The sequence below is a fragment of the Prunus mume genome, linkage group LG4, assembly GCF_029339155.1.
Source record: "Prunus mume cultivar Tortuosa linkage group LG4, ASM2933915v1, whole genome shotgun sequence".
Classification (NCBI taxonomy): domain Eukaryota; kingdom Viridiplantae; phylum Streptophyta; class Magnoliopsida; order Rosales; family Rosaceae; genus Prunus; species Prunus mume.
Window position 1 is genome coordinate 26,726,316 of NC_142701.1, and position 13,565 is coordinate 26,739,880.

At 36.4% G+C, this 13,565-nt stretch overlaps 2 protein-coding genes across 2 annotated transcripts; both read left to right on the top strand.

Annotated features, from left to right (window-relative positions):
• The first annotated feature begins 3,256 nt into the window (after positions 1-3,256).
• Positions 3,257-4,854, top strand: LOC103328600 (putative transcription factor bHLH086). Its single transcript, XM_008231001.2, has 5 exons — positions 3,257-3,862; positions 4,051-4,158; positions 4,283-4,348; positions 4,437-4,502; positions 4,597-4,854. Exons 1-5 carry the CDS (start codon positions 3,353-3,355, stop codon positions 4,717-4,719), a joined length of 873 nt encoding a protein of 290 aa, XP_008229223.2. The 5' UTR covers positions 3,257-3,352; the 3' UTR covers positions 4,720-4,854.
• A 6,015-nt stretch (positions 4,855-10,869) lies between these two features.
• Positions 10,870-13,556, top strand: LOC103328601 (ARM repeat superfamily protein). The gene is made up of 2 exons (XM_008231003.3): positions 10,870-11,392; positions 12,497-13,556. The coding sequence occupies exons 1-2, from the start codon at positions 11,094-11,096 to the stop codon at positions 13,347-13,349; spliced, it is 1,152 nt and encodes a 383-aa protein (XP_008229225.2). The 5' UTR covers positions 10,870-11,093; the 3' UTR covers positions 13,350-13,556.
• Positions 13,557-13,565: the final 9 nt, after the last annotated feature.

A 13,565-nucleotide genomic window follows, 5' to 3' on the forward strand; every position in this document is an offset into this window, starting at 1 on the left:
GGCTCATAGGAATTCTATGTTGAGAAGGTTGAGAGGAGTGAGATTGCATGCTTAAGATTTAGTGATTGAAGAGGCTATTTCATCTTCATTGTAATCTTATTTCTTTTGCCACAGTATAATGTTGTTGTCATGATCGCCGATCGGAGACGTTGCCCATTTTGAGGTGAACCTCTTTCAACATTGGAAAGAGAAGTCATTAGAATAAGAGCTAATTGGTATATTCTAGTGTTGTTTGGTTGTTATTTTCTACAAACTATTTTCTCTTCTTGATTATTTGTGTGATATTGGACTAAGAATTTAATCATTATGAAATTTCCTAACATTGATATGTTTGTTAATATATGGGTCTAAGATTAATCATTTGGAATTAACATGCCTTTTTATGTTTATGTTAGCATTTGGCTCACTATCAGCCGTATATTCAACTTCAAACAGGCGTATTGTAATTAATATAGGTCTCAAAAAGGCGCCCTAAACCTCATAGATAATTGCTAAAACATTATTAATCTTGTCAAGCTATCATGTGAGACAATTCGCATACTAAATATTTCGGGTATGTTTATATGATAGAGATGAAGATAAGGTAGTTTAATCTTCAACAAGGATTGGGACCAGCTCTGATCTAAAACATAATTAAGAATCATTAGGAACTTAAACTGCCAGGTGGGTTCAATAAATAGTCTACTAACAGCCTAAGCAGTTCTGGAATTAGGATGACTTTACCAATTTTAAGTGATTATCAATATCAACCGCAAATGACCCACCAGTGTAGTATTTTGGAGTATTTACTCCCTCAAACAATGTCTTGAGTTCTAGTCCTAGCATCCGTGTAATGTGTGTGAGTTTAGTATACTATCGCCTCTCTCAATAAAAGATGTCCTAAAAAAAATATTATCAACCAGCAAGGACATAAGGGGAATTGGCATTAAAATAAATATTACTTAATTGGTTCAAGAGATTATGATCTGTTGTAATAAAGAGAGGTTCATTGAGACCAAAATGAAAGAGAGGTTCATTGAGACCACAAAGAAAGAGTGGGTTTCAAGGTAAGGAACAACACAATCTCTCCTTGAGACAAGGAATTTCTCGTTTTTCAATGCCAGCTTTGGGTTTCCCTTTTTCGTCCATTGTTTTTGTCAAAGACACAACATGCATGTGGATGTATCGCGATGATCTTGAATGGGTTGCAGAAGATATAAATATATATATACTCAACTGTCTTTGACAAGCACCCAAATGTTCAGTGCATGTAAATATTCTTTACATGTTATTTGACTTCAAGAAATGATTAATTTAATTTGGATTCAACTTCGAGTTGGCTCAAGAAAATTTTCAGTTTGGTACAAAGTGGTACAAAGACTGGTTAAGTACTTAATACTCTCTTTTTGTGCTCATTTTGGTCTGCCTGCAAGATTTTATAATGTGTGATAAGAGAAGTGGATGTAAGATGAGATTAAAACTCCCATGCTAGTACTTCTTTTGGGGACTTATGATGAGATTTGAAAATCTATATAGAGGAATTAATTGAAATCGATCAAATTTTAAAGTCTAAATATCATTTTTAAATTCCACCTGGCCAACGGGGTTTAGCCCAATAAAAAAGCGTATTGATTTGTAGACCAGAGGTCTTAGATTCGAATCCTCACAACATCATAGTTGTGTGTGTATGTAAGAAATCCCTCTCCCTCTAATTTAGACTATAGGTTCGCACATTAGAGCTCGAGAATGTATATAAGATTGCATTATTATGTTAGATAATGTATTCATGTACATATTTTTCACGAAGTGGGAAAATAAAACTCGACTAACATGGATATGCTTGTTCTCATGTATAGGAAATGCATTCTATTGCATTTTTTTAACCAACTAATTCACATTATAAACTAAAATACTTTTTTTATCCTTGAAAACTCCTAGTATTGTTTATGAGGGTACTACTAAAACACTCAGGAAACTTTGATTCCTAATACTACACAAAAGGAATGAGAATATAGTGTAGCACTCATACTGTAGTTCGCATATTCCCTACAAACATGTTGGCCATGAAGTGGCGAGACTGATTTACTTCCTTTTTCGAAGTTACAAAAATTTATCCACAAAATGTTGAAGAAGTGCAGGCCTGGGGGATCGGAAAGGAAGAGGAAAAACAAATCAAAATAACTTACAGCTAGCCGTATTTAAGTGGTTTAGGATACTGAGGTGGATTGCTGACCTAACACCCCGTGTTAGGTAAGTTTTTCTCATGAAATGGCCCAATGTCCCGTGACCAATGAGACACCATTATCACATCAAATCACTGGACTAGGCGTGTTCTTTATGTATGGAAGATTTCAGTTTGTTCCAACAACGAAAAGAAGTGGTCTAGTTAGATCATGTGAGATTCCTGGTTTAAATTTCAAACATGACAGCCAAAATATCAACACCTACCCTGCCTAGAAACGAACATATAACTTTAATCACATTCTCATGAAACTCATTATGCAAACCAAATAGGCCCCACGTCAGCTAAAAAAACCAGACAGAACCCTAATAGCCATGGCCCATGCAATAACTGTATTTGAATCACCAGCTAACTATAACACGCATGTAGGGAATAGAGAATGTCAAATACAGTATTAAAACAGATAAAATACAGCCACGGTCCACGTGCCGATGTGGGAGAAGGAAAGCAGGCAGGAAGCTGCGTTAAAAGTAGTGGTCCAGGTTCCGGAGGTGGAACAGAGGAATCTGAGCGACGTGGGATGGCGAAAGATCCGGCGACCCTTCTGCTGCATGCTTTGCTCATCCAATCTTCTCATCTTCTAATCTTCCAATCTTCTTCTATTTCTATTCACTTCTGCCAGCTAACAATCCCAATACAAATTAATTATTAGTATGCAAGTTCATATACATCTCCAGAATATTAATTAATTTGTTCACTTTTCTTGTTCCCATGAGCAGTATAATTAAGACTTGCTAGCTACTTTCAGTGTCACACATTTTAATAATTCAGTTTAGTTTAGATAAATAATAATGCAATCAAACCCATAACCAATAATATAATAATAACCAACTAGTGTAGTGGTTTAGAGCAATTGTTCCCCGAGAAAAGGTCCTGGGTTCAGTCTTGGCATCCATGTAGTGTGTGTGAATTTAATATATTATCACTTCTATCAATAAGAAAGGTCTTCAAAAGTTTTTTTTATATAATATTAACAATATTTATATAATAATCGTTTCAGTCTGGATCCCTACAAATAGGGCTTCTACCTATGTGTCATTCTGCATATGCATGCCTAGCTAATTAACTACTTGAGCTAGTTCAATTTAGCTTATAGAAATTTCAAGCTCATTTTATTATTTTTCTTTCTCAATGGCTCTAGCCAAGGATATGAGAATGCCTCATGACTCATGCACTCATGAGTCTCCTCAAGTTTCATCTGATCTTTCTAATGGTTTTGTGTTTAGGGCCACATCTAATTACCATCAACCTGATCATCAGGTAGCCCACTCAGTCATAAACTTCAAAAGTAGTGGGTACAATAGTTTCTTCCAGAACAGTGAATCTTTGCTTAGTTTTGAGAAAAACAGTAAGCAGAACATTTTGAAGACCAGAAATGACAAAGATGAGCACTTCAATTGTGATGATGATTTGCATCATGGTAACTACCAGTGGAACCACACGGCTAGCGTCAGCGATCCGCGGCTTTCGGGGGATTTCAATTGTTTTCAGACAACAAGCAATTACAGCTCCATGCCCAACACCTCAAAAGATGACCATGGAGATGAGGCTTATGGGTGGTTATACTCTGAAGCCACTGTAGTTGCAGATGGCTTCCAGGAACCCGAATCACAAGAAGGCTTCCACAAGCGTCCGCATACGGTTAGCACTCCCTTTTCTTCTCAGCAAATTATTAGACAATTTAGCTCTTGTATGTCATGTTGTAAAACTGCCAATCTCCGTTATAGATCAATCTTATATATATATATATATATATATATATATATATATATATTAAGTTAGTACCAAATCTATATCATGGTCTTGATATAGAAGGAATTTGTTCACAGGGAGAGGCCATGCAACCTTTAAAGAAGCAATGCACTAATAGCGGTACTAAGAAGCCCAAACCCAAGTCATCAAGTCCCACAAAGGACCCCCAAAGTATTGCAGCCAAGGTTTGCTTCAGTTTCACATTAACAGAATGATCAGATTCTGATACATATATTATATTTGGTTGGTTGCAACTCAAGTAAAATCTTTAAAATGGGATTTAATAGTGAAAGAATGTTTGTCTTCCAGAATCGTAGAGAGCGGATTAGCGAACGCCTTAAGATACTACAAGAATTGGTGCCGAATGGCTGCAAGGTTGGACTAAATTTCTTAACATGTAGATCATGACATAAGGCCATCAATGATATATTATGTGATTCTTAGCATTGTGTTAATTATGCAGGTTGATTTGGTAACCATGCTAGAGAAAGCCATTAGTTATGTCAAGTTTCTTCAATTGCAAGTCAAGGTGTGACATCAACATTTCTCTTTAAATTTTTTTTTGGTTTTCTATTGTCTTTAAATTACATACCAGAGGCTTATATTGTGAGATCTGAATTTAGGTGTTGGCGACCGATGAATTTTGGCCAGTTCAAGGTGGGAAAGCTCCTGATATTTCTCAAGTTAAGGAAGCCATTGATGCCATCCTCTCATCTCAGAGAGACACTAGTTCAAGCTCAAAGTAAAGGGCTTGAAAAGGAGGCATTAGAAGAATAATTTTAAAAAAAAAGTTAGAGTAATTACTGCGTAGGCAAAGGAAAAGCTTTGTCATACATGGAAGTTGGCAATGAATTAATAACATTTGTTTTCATTTTTGGTTATACCCATGCGATCCAATTATGCTTCTATGATCTTATACGTAATGGAGATTGAGATTGCAATCTAATTACATATGCTATTTATAGAGCCAAAAAGCTTATATGTAATGGAAATAACACTATTTTGCTATACCCCATCAATAAACACAATGAGATATGAAAAAATTATTCTATATATCATTACATTATTGACACAAAAAATATTATCCCCGTTACATGAGAGTTTCTCCTGCAAGACTCTAGTTCGTTTCAATTTTGATCAAACACTTTGATCTACATAATCTAACAATTCGTGCTTCCTCGTGAAACATAAAATTTTGGCTTTTCTACGTGGTACAGATGTTTGGTAACGTTTTTCCCCAAGGCGGAAACCCCTAGAAATTTCACATGACCTAAGGGGCAAGGACCACTAGAGCCCAAAGGAAAGGACACCAAAGTCCTATGAGTAGACCATGAGTAGGGTCATGATTAAGAAAGGAGGACCAGGAGGGCCCATTCAAGCCCAAACAAAAGAACACTAAAATCTCATGGGAAGTCTTACGGTCAACCAAGCCCATAGGGTAATTTTGTGATGTGACACTTTTTGGGGAACCTCTTTCTCTGCTTGCGAATACTGTGCTTATGTCTTGGCTCATTATACACAAAACACTTGTCCTTTTTTTCATGCTCCTTATAAAACAACACACAATCATTTAGACATGCATAAATGTTTTCAAACCCTAATCCAAGACCTCTCAACATCTTCTTGTATGCCTTATAATTTATAAGAATCTGAAAGATAATTAGGTTTAGGAAGAATCTACCTCTTGATTGTTAGACAACTAAACCAAATATGCATTATTATTGCATTCAAAAAGTTTCAATATGCTATTATGTTGAGTCTTTTCTTATTTTTTTGATTTAATAAGTTCATGTATTAATGAATTGAATAAATTGTCAATTTCATGTATTAGTAGGTTGATAAAGAGGCTAAGATATGAGCGTGGGTTAAACAGTTATGATAAAAGAAGTCTTTAAATAGGTCTTTTTATCATCGTTATTTGATGAACAAAATTATAATGAAAGAGCCTATTCTCCTAAGAAATTAGTGTCCATTTGTATTGTTTTATTTCTCTTCCTCCAACAAATTGACATCAGAGCCTAATTGAAGTACTTTCAATATGTCAAATGCAAAATCAAGCAATGGGCACAATTTTGTTTCATTTATTCCTCAATTCAACGATGATAATTACGATTATTGGAGCAACAATGTGAAGGTGCTACTAAAAGCCGTGGAGTTGTGGAATATAGTTGAAGACTATTATGAGGAGCCCGAAGATGAACAGGCGCTCACTCAAGAACAAAGAATTGCATTGAAGAAAAATCGAAAGAAGGATAGCAAGACCCTTTCCATATCTATCAAACAGTTGAGATGATATTGTATGAGAGAATTTCCAAAGCTGCAAATGCAAAGGAAGTATGGGAGAAAATTCAGACGACCTATCAAGGCAAACAAAGTGCGAAGAAGGTTCAACTCCAGAATTTGAGAAGTTGGAGATGTAAGAAAGTGAAAGCATTGAAAAGTATTTCACAAAGGTTACAACAATTGTTAATACAATGTCGTCAAATGGGGAGATTTTGAAATATGCAAGAATTGTTGAAAAATTTCTTCGTAGTTTACCACCGAAATTTGATTATGTTGTGGCTGTCATTGAATAGTCAAATAATATTTCTGCTCTTCCCATAGAAGTTTGCAAGAAAAATTGGAGGCCTATGAAATCAAAATAAATTTGAGGAATCCTCCTCCCACACAATCTGATCAGGCTCTAAAGACCCAAGTTACATTTACGGGAGGCAATCGAAATCAAGCTATTGGTTCTAGTCAAGGTTGTGGTCGCAGTCGTGGTCAAGGTGGTAGAGGCGAAAGAGGAAGAGGAAGAAATTGTTATTTTCAAAATGGAAGAGTCTAGTCAAACAATTCAAGTGCAGGTGAGAAAAATTCCAGTTTGTCGTCATCATATAGAGGAAGAGAAAATGGCTTTCAAAAAAGGAAGAGAACATGGTTATTTCAAGTGTTATTAATGCGACAAGCCTGGGCACATAATGAGATAGTGTCAGTTCAAGCAAGAAGATGAAAAACAAAATAGGGCAGTTGGATTTACGCATGAAAGCAAGGTTGGTGATGGAGAGTCTAAAGAAACTTTATTGCTCGCATGTCATAGAGATAGTATGGGTGATGTGTGGTATCTAGACAGCGAAACTAGCAAGCATATGACTGATAACAAAAATCTTTTTTCATCTCTCTGAAATTAATCGTGGACAAGTTGTCAAACAAAGTAGGGTAAATATTCAGATATGCTCATATATTTATTCTTCTCTAATATAGAGATATTTATAAAGAAGTACAATCCTAAATAAAATAGGAAATAAATCCAAATTAGAATAGAAAATAAATATAAATGACAATAGGAAATAAATCTCAATTATAATAGAAAATAAATATAAATTACAATAGGAAATAAAGCTCAATTATAATAAGACTAGATAAACAGGTAAGTAACCAAAATCCTAACTAAGTAAGGACTCGCCAGCACTCCCCCTCAAATTGGGGCAAAGATATTTCACATGTCCAACTTGACAAGTGAGTCATAGAACACCATACTTGACATTAACCAATTGAACAACTGTAGAGAAGACCTTGTCATAAACCACTAGTGAAACAAATGATAAACCCTAACAAATATGGCACATAAAAGAATACATAAAAGTAGAACACATAAACTTTATGGGCACAACAGCAGGTAAGGCAAAATACAGAAACCCTGTGAGCACACCAATAGGTAAGGTAGAACATAGAAACCCTATGAGCATGGCAATAGAGAAAGCAGAACACAGAAACCCTATTAACAAAGCAAATACAAGGCAAAACCAAACCCTAAAAATAGGGTAAGGCAAGGCAAAGGCAAGGCAAATCAAGGCACGATAAAGGCAAAATCAAACCCTACAAAATAAGGCAAGACAAGGCAAGGCAAGGCAAGGATGCAAGGGCAAATAAAGGCAAGGTCAATGGCAGCAGCAACGACAACGAAAAACGAAGCAAACAAAGACAAGGGCAAAGGCAACATCAATGGCAGCAAAAACGACAACGACAACATCAGCAGAAAAATGGCAACAAATCCTTTTATATCAACTTTAGCTAATTCATGTAGACACAACTTCTATTCACTCCCCTTCTCCCCTTGAAAAGAAGGGGTTGTCGAGTCAAGAAAAAGGCAATATCGCCATGGGAAAGAGAAACATATTTTTTTTTCACCCCCCCCTCCCCCCTTGAAGAGGAGGAGGAGAGCACTAAAATTGCAAGGAGAACTCAAGCATAGGTCACAAGAAAACCTGGCTTTGATACCATATCAAACAAAGTTGGGCAAATATTTAGATATGCTCAAATATGCTCATGTCTTTATTCTTCTCCAATATAGAGGTATTATAAAGAAGTACAACCCTAAATAAAATAAGAAATAACACAAATTAGAATAGAAAATAAATATAAATTACAATAGAAAAAATCTCAATTATAATAGGACTATATAAATGGGTAAGTAACCAAAATCCTAATTAAGTAGGGACTCGCCAACACAGGTAACAATCGGCGATGCTAGAGCCTATAAAATTAAGGGAGTAAACGGAGTCTCTTTTAAATCCAAATCTAGAAAAATATAGAAGATGGTCCGTAACAATAATAACATTTGTCAATATGCCACCGCCTGTTTACTAAGATCATCATAGATTATTAATGTGGGTATTCCATTATCGAGGAAATATTCCCCCATGGCACACCCATAATATGAGGCAAAAAATTGCAAAGGAGTTGAATCAAAAGCAGTGGCCACGCCCTTTGCATAGCCTTTCCAGCAAGAACATCCACAATTGATCCAATGCGCTTGACAAGACCTCCTTTAATAGCGGTATCACTACCAAAGACAATAATCCCTACGTGCTTATTCTCAAGATTCAACGCTATTCCTTTCACACTGCTCGCAACTTCACATTTCCCTAGCATGAATCTCGTTCAATAAATCAACACGTGCAATCCCATCTCGAATTCAGACCACTCGACCGATCTTATCCACTTGAAAATTCGTGTAAAAGTTGGTAATTCTACTTTCTAATAGAGTCATTAGTTTCGTAGCTCTGAGAGAGAATTCCATAATTCAATTAAAGATCAAGTCAAGGGAGAATTCCGCGTATAGTTTTTGGCTCACAATAAAGCTAGGGTCCCGATCGAGCAACTAGTAGTCTTACCTATCCCCCTCTTGAGAGACAATATATTGTGAAAGAGCTTACATAGAAAGTAGAATTATATATCTTCACAAGGTATTGCAAAACATGTAAGTCCTTGTAAAGTCAATATACTTCAGTTGTCAAATCAGATCAACTATGACATAGATTAAAAAAAATTGGGTCGAACTCTTCTTTGATGTCAAGGTAATAGCTATAAACATAAAAACACAGGGCCTGTTTGATATTCTATTTGAATCCAAAATTTTAAATTTAAAAATAGAATTTGAGTCAAACTCAAAAGATCCGTTTGGTAGGCCTAGTTTTGAAAACCTAAACTAAAAAAAAGAAAACATACTTGAAAACAGAAAAAATGAGTTTTTTAAGATTTTTTTTTCTCTTCAAGTTGCATACCAAACAAGTTTTTGAATATGAAAACATATGCATTTTAGGATTGTTTGTTTTTAAGAAAAATCAAAGTTTTTGAGTTCCCTATTTGAGTAGGATACCAAACAAGTTTTAATCTTAAAACCCTAATTTAGTTGCAAGGCAGCAATAGAAATACACATTAAAAAATATGCACACTTTCAATTCTATTGTTGAACATATTTTCATTTTTATAATGTGTTTTTCGGTTGCATTTACTATGTATTTGTTTTATATTAAAGCTTATTAGAAATTAGTCCATAGAGTTATGAACTAGCATGATTTAAATGATTTAATGTATACTTTTATATCTAGAAAGACTATAGAAACTGTAGTATAAAAAAAAAATTGATCATTAGATTTTTAAGTTGTGTCAAAGATATAAAGCGAGTGCATAAGAAAAGAACGGGAACTACGTCGATCTATTCTATGGCATACCATATGAAGCATAACAGAACACTCACCGATCTTTGCCAAAAGATAGGAGCATTTGGTGGAATCGACGAACAATTTTAGCCAGCCATCCATTGAAAAATTCATGGTTTCGCCCTTGTCTTCCAAAACTTTTTTTTTTCCTTTCCGTTCTATATAAAGGCGAAACTCTCCTAAAGAGACTAAGAACAACCAACAACTCAACTAAGTTTCTGGAATACTGAGAGGAAAAACATAGAAAACTCATAGAGTTTATGAATTTTATTGACAAAAACAGACCAAGACTACAAATCTAAAACAACTCTGACGAAAGAAAAGCATATGCCGCTAATAATTCTATGAGACATGATATAGATGGTGACACCTAGTCACTCCATGACCCCAATACGCCAATCAATAGTAGATCTACCATGACCAAGCATCAACACTTGAAAAAGCAGCCCTGCAAGATGAGGCACATTCAAAACTAGCCTATATTCGTGATAGAGACAATAAATTACCAAAAGAAGAGCATATCGACATAGATCCGCAAAAACATCGGAGAACACTGCCGGATCTGAAGCAAGCTCTCTCTCTCTCTCTCTCTCTCTCTCTCTCTCTCGTCGGCTAGTCTTCCAAAACAATTCTTGTAAACATCTGATAATTAAAGAGTTTATTATTATTTGATTAATTCAATTGACACGAACAATCCTAGTTCAAATCATAAACGAACACGTGCCCGAACGAGCAAAACAATATCATCCTCAAACAACTTTCTTAATTACAAGTATTGTGACTCAAATGGCCATTTGCCAATAGAAACAAGACACAAGGCAAAAGCTAGTGAGCTCCCAGCAAAAAATTTAAACCAAAAAAAAGAAAAAAAGTAGACAAATCTTCAAAAGACAAGCCAAACGGACAAGGACTGCTCATGTCCTAAATAAAAGTTTCGAACTGTTGCTTAACGCCAACTCTCTCTGTCTCTGTCGCTCTCTCTCTCTTTGAGGCTCGCTGAGCTTCTCAGCCTCTAAATCCCCAACTCAGATATTTCCTCTCTCTCTCTCTCTCTCTCTCTCTGTTTTTGCCTAACTCCACCACCAAACTAAATTATACCCATTTCTTCACCTCTTCTCTTTTCTTCTTACAATTCAATGGATTCCCGCTCTTCATCCGACGGTCTGAATTCAACTCCAGACTCATCGTCCTCCCCCACTTCCTCACCATCCTCAGCCGTCCAACGCGCTCTGCAACTTATCCAATCCGACAACCAGGATTCCAAGCTCCAGGGCGCCCAGGAAATTCGCCGCCTCACCAAGACCTCGCACAGGTGTCGGCGCCAGCTGTCGGCCTCGGTGGGCCCGCTCGTGGCCATGCTCCGAGTCCCTGACTCGACTGAGTCTCACGAGTCCGCCCTCCTCGCTCTCCTCAATCTCGCCGTCAAGGATGAGACGTACGTAAAACATTCCCCACCCAACTCTTTTTTTTTTTTTGAATTTTATTTAATTAAAAGTCTTTTCTTTTTTGTTCGAATTTGTTGGAGACTAATAAATCTCTTGGAATTTGTGAATTGATTTTTTTGGGAGTTTTGGAATTTTCTTCCTCGGATTCCTCAATCCAGGAAGAAAAATATTTGAATTTAGTATTAAATAATAGGTCGCACAGGATCTTATTCGGGGGATTCTCTTTTTTTCTCTTCTTTCTTTTTCTCTCTTTTCTTTTCCACTTTACTTTTTCTTTTATCTGATTGGTAGCCGAGAAAATTATGGGGGAAACAATTTGCTAAAGTTGTGGGTCAGATTTTGTTTTCTTATCATCGAACGTTTTGGACTTGTCAAAATAAATTTGTTCATGTTATGAGAGAGATCAAATAAGGGCAAATTTGAAACTGGTTATATTGGCACAAGAAAGAAAGAAAGGAAATTTGATATTGGTCTAAATTTCTTAGTAAATTTTGATATTAAAAGGAATATGTATATATACAGATTTTCTTCTATGCGGATGTTCTGTTTACAATGATGTTAATAACGACCGAATTTCCGCATAAAAGAAGAACTGTATGTATTGGGTCTTCTATGACTAGAGAAAATGAACTGTCGGTTGCCTCTAAAGACCAAAATGAAATCCACTATGTGATTAAAGATAATTGTATCTTTAATTAGTAGCAACCAAAAAGGTGCACTATGAAGGAGTGAAAGGCAAACAGGAAGCCATCAAAGAACAAACTCGTAGACATTAAGAAAACAAAAGGAGGGCTTGCTTTATGATAGACTTGTTTTGAAAGGAATTGGATGCTTTATGGTTCGAGGAGCCAACGAAGATTCGAGGGGTGGTTGTTCTTTTTCTTTGGTTCTTACTCTATCGTTTTTTTCTCCTTTTTCTTTTTATATCTTCTTCCTGAAGGTATCATATTAGATAATAAAGGGTTTTTTGTTTGGTGAGGAAGGAAATATAATGTTCTATACCTTCTAGAATAAGAAAGAACGAAGGAGTTCACTATTTTGTAAATCTTAGTTTTTCATCTGCTGATTTTGTTTCTTTGAATTTGATCTGACAGGAATAAAATTAAGATTGTGGAAGCTGGTGCTTTAGAACCAATAATTTCTTTCCTTGAGTCACAAAGTTCCAACCTGCAGGAGTATGCAGCTGCATCTCTACTCACTCTATCGGCTTCTGCGGTCAACAAGCCAATCATAGGTTCTTCTGGTGCCATTCCTCTTCTGGTGGAAACCCTTAGACATGGAAGCCCACAAGCCAAAGTTGATTCAGTAATGGCTCTTTCCAATCTCTCAACGCACCCAAGTAACCTTACCATCATTCTTGAAGCAAAACCAATCCCTTCTATAGTCACTTTATTAAAACCCTGCAAGAAATCTTCAAAGACGGCCGAAAAATGCTGTGCTCTGATAGAGTCTCTGGTGGGATTTGATGAGGGCAGAACTGCAGTGACATCTGAAGAAGGTGGAGTGCTTGCAGTGATTGAGGTGCTCGAAAATGGATCGCTGCAAAGTCGGGAGCATGCGGTTGGTGCTCTGCTAACAATGTGCCAAAGTGACAGATGCAGATATAGAGAAGCAATTCTGAAAGATGGTGTGATCCCTGGACTTCTGGAGCTCACAGTTCAAGGAACACCAAAGTCTCAGACAAAAGCACACACGCTTTTGCACTTATTGAGGGACTCCCCCTATCCAAGATCCGAGCTTCAAGCAGACACACTGGAGAACATTGTATGCAACATTATCTCCCAGATTGACGGTGATGATCAGTCCGGTAAGGCGAAGAAAATGCTGGCCGAGATGGTTCAAGTTAGCATGGAGCAGAGCCTGAGACATTTGCAGCAAAGGGCTCTGGTATGCACACCAACTGATCTGCCTATCAGTACTTGCACCTCTGAAGTGTCTTTGAAATGACTTGTTTTGGTTTAACTAGCTTTGTCTTTTTTACACGGCCTCCTGTGAGATAAAATTTCCATGGTGTACCAGAAAAAGGGAAAAAAAAAACGAATGATTTAGTAAAAGTTATGCCAGTCCAGGCCTTTGTTGTGATGCCGAGTGACTGGTAAGTGTTAATAAACTGAAAAATGTATGAGGCTGATAGATAGAAAATGTCTTTATTAGCTGGTTTGT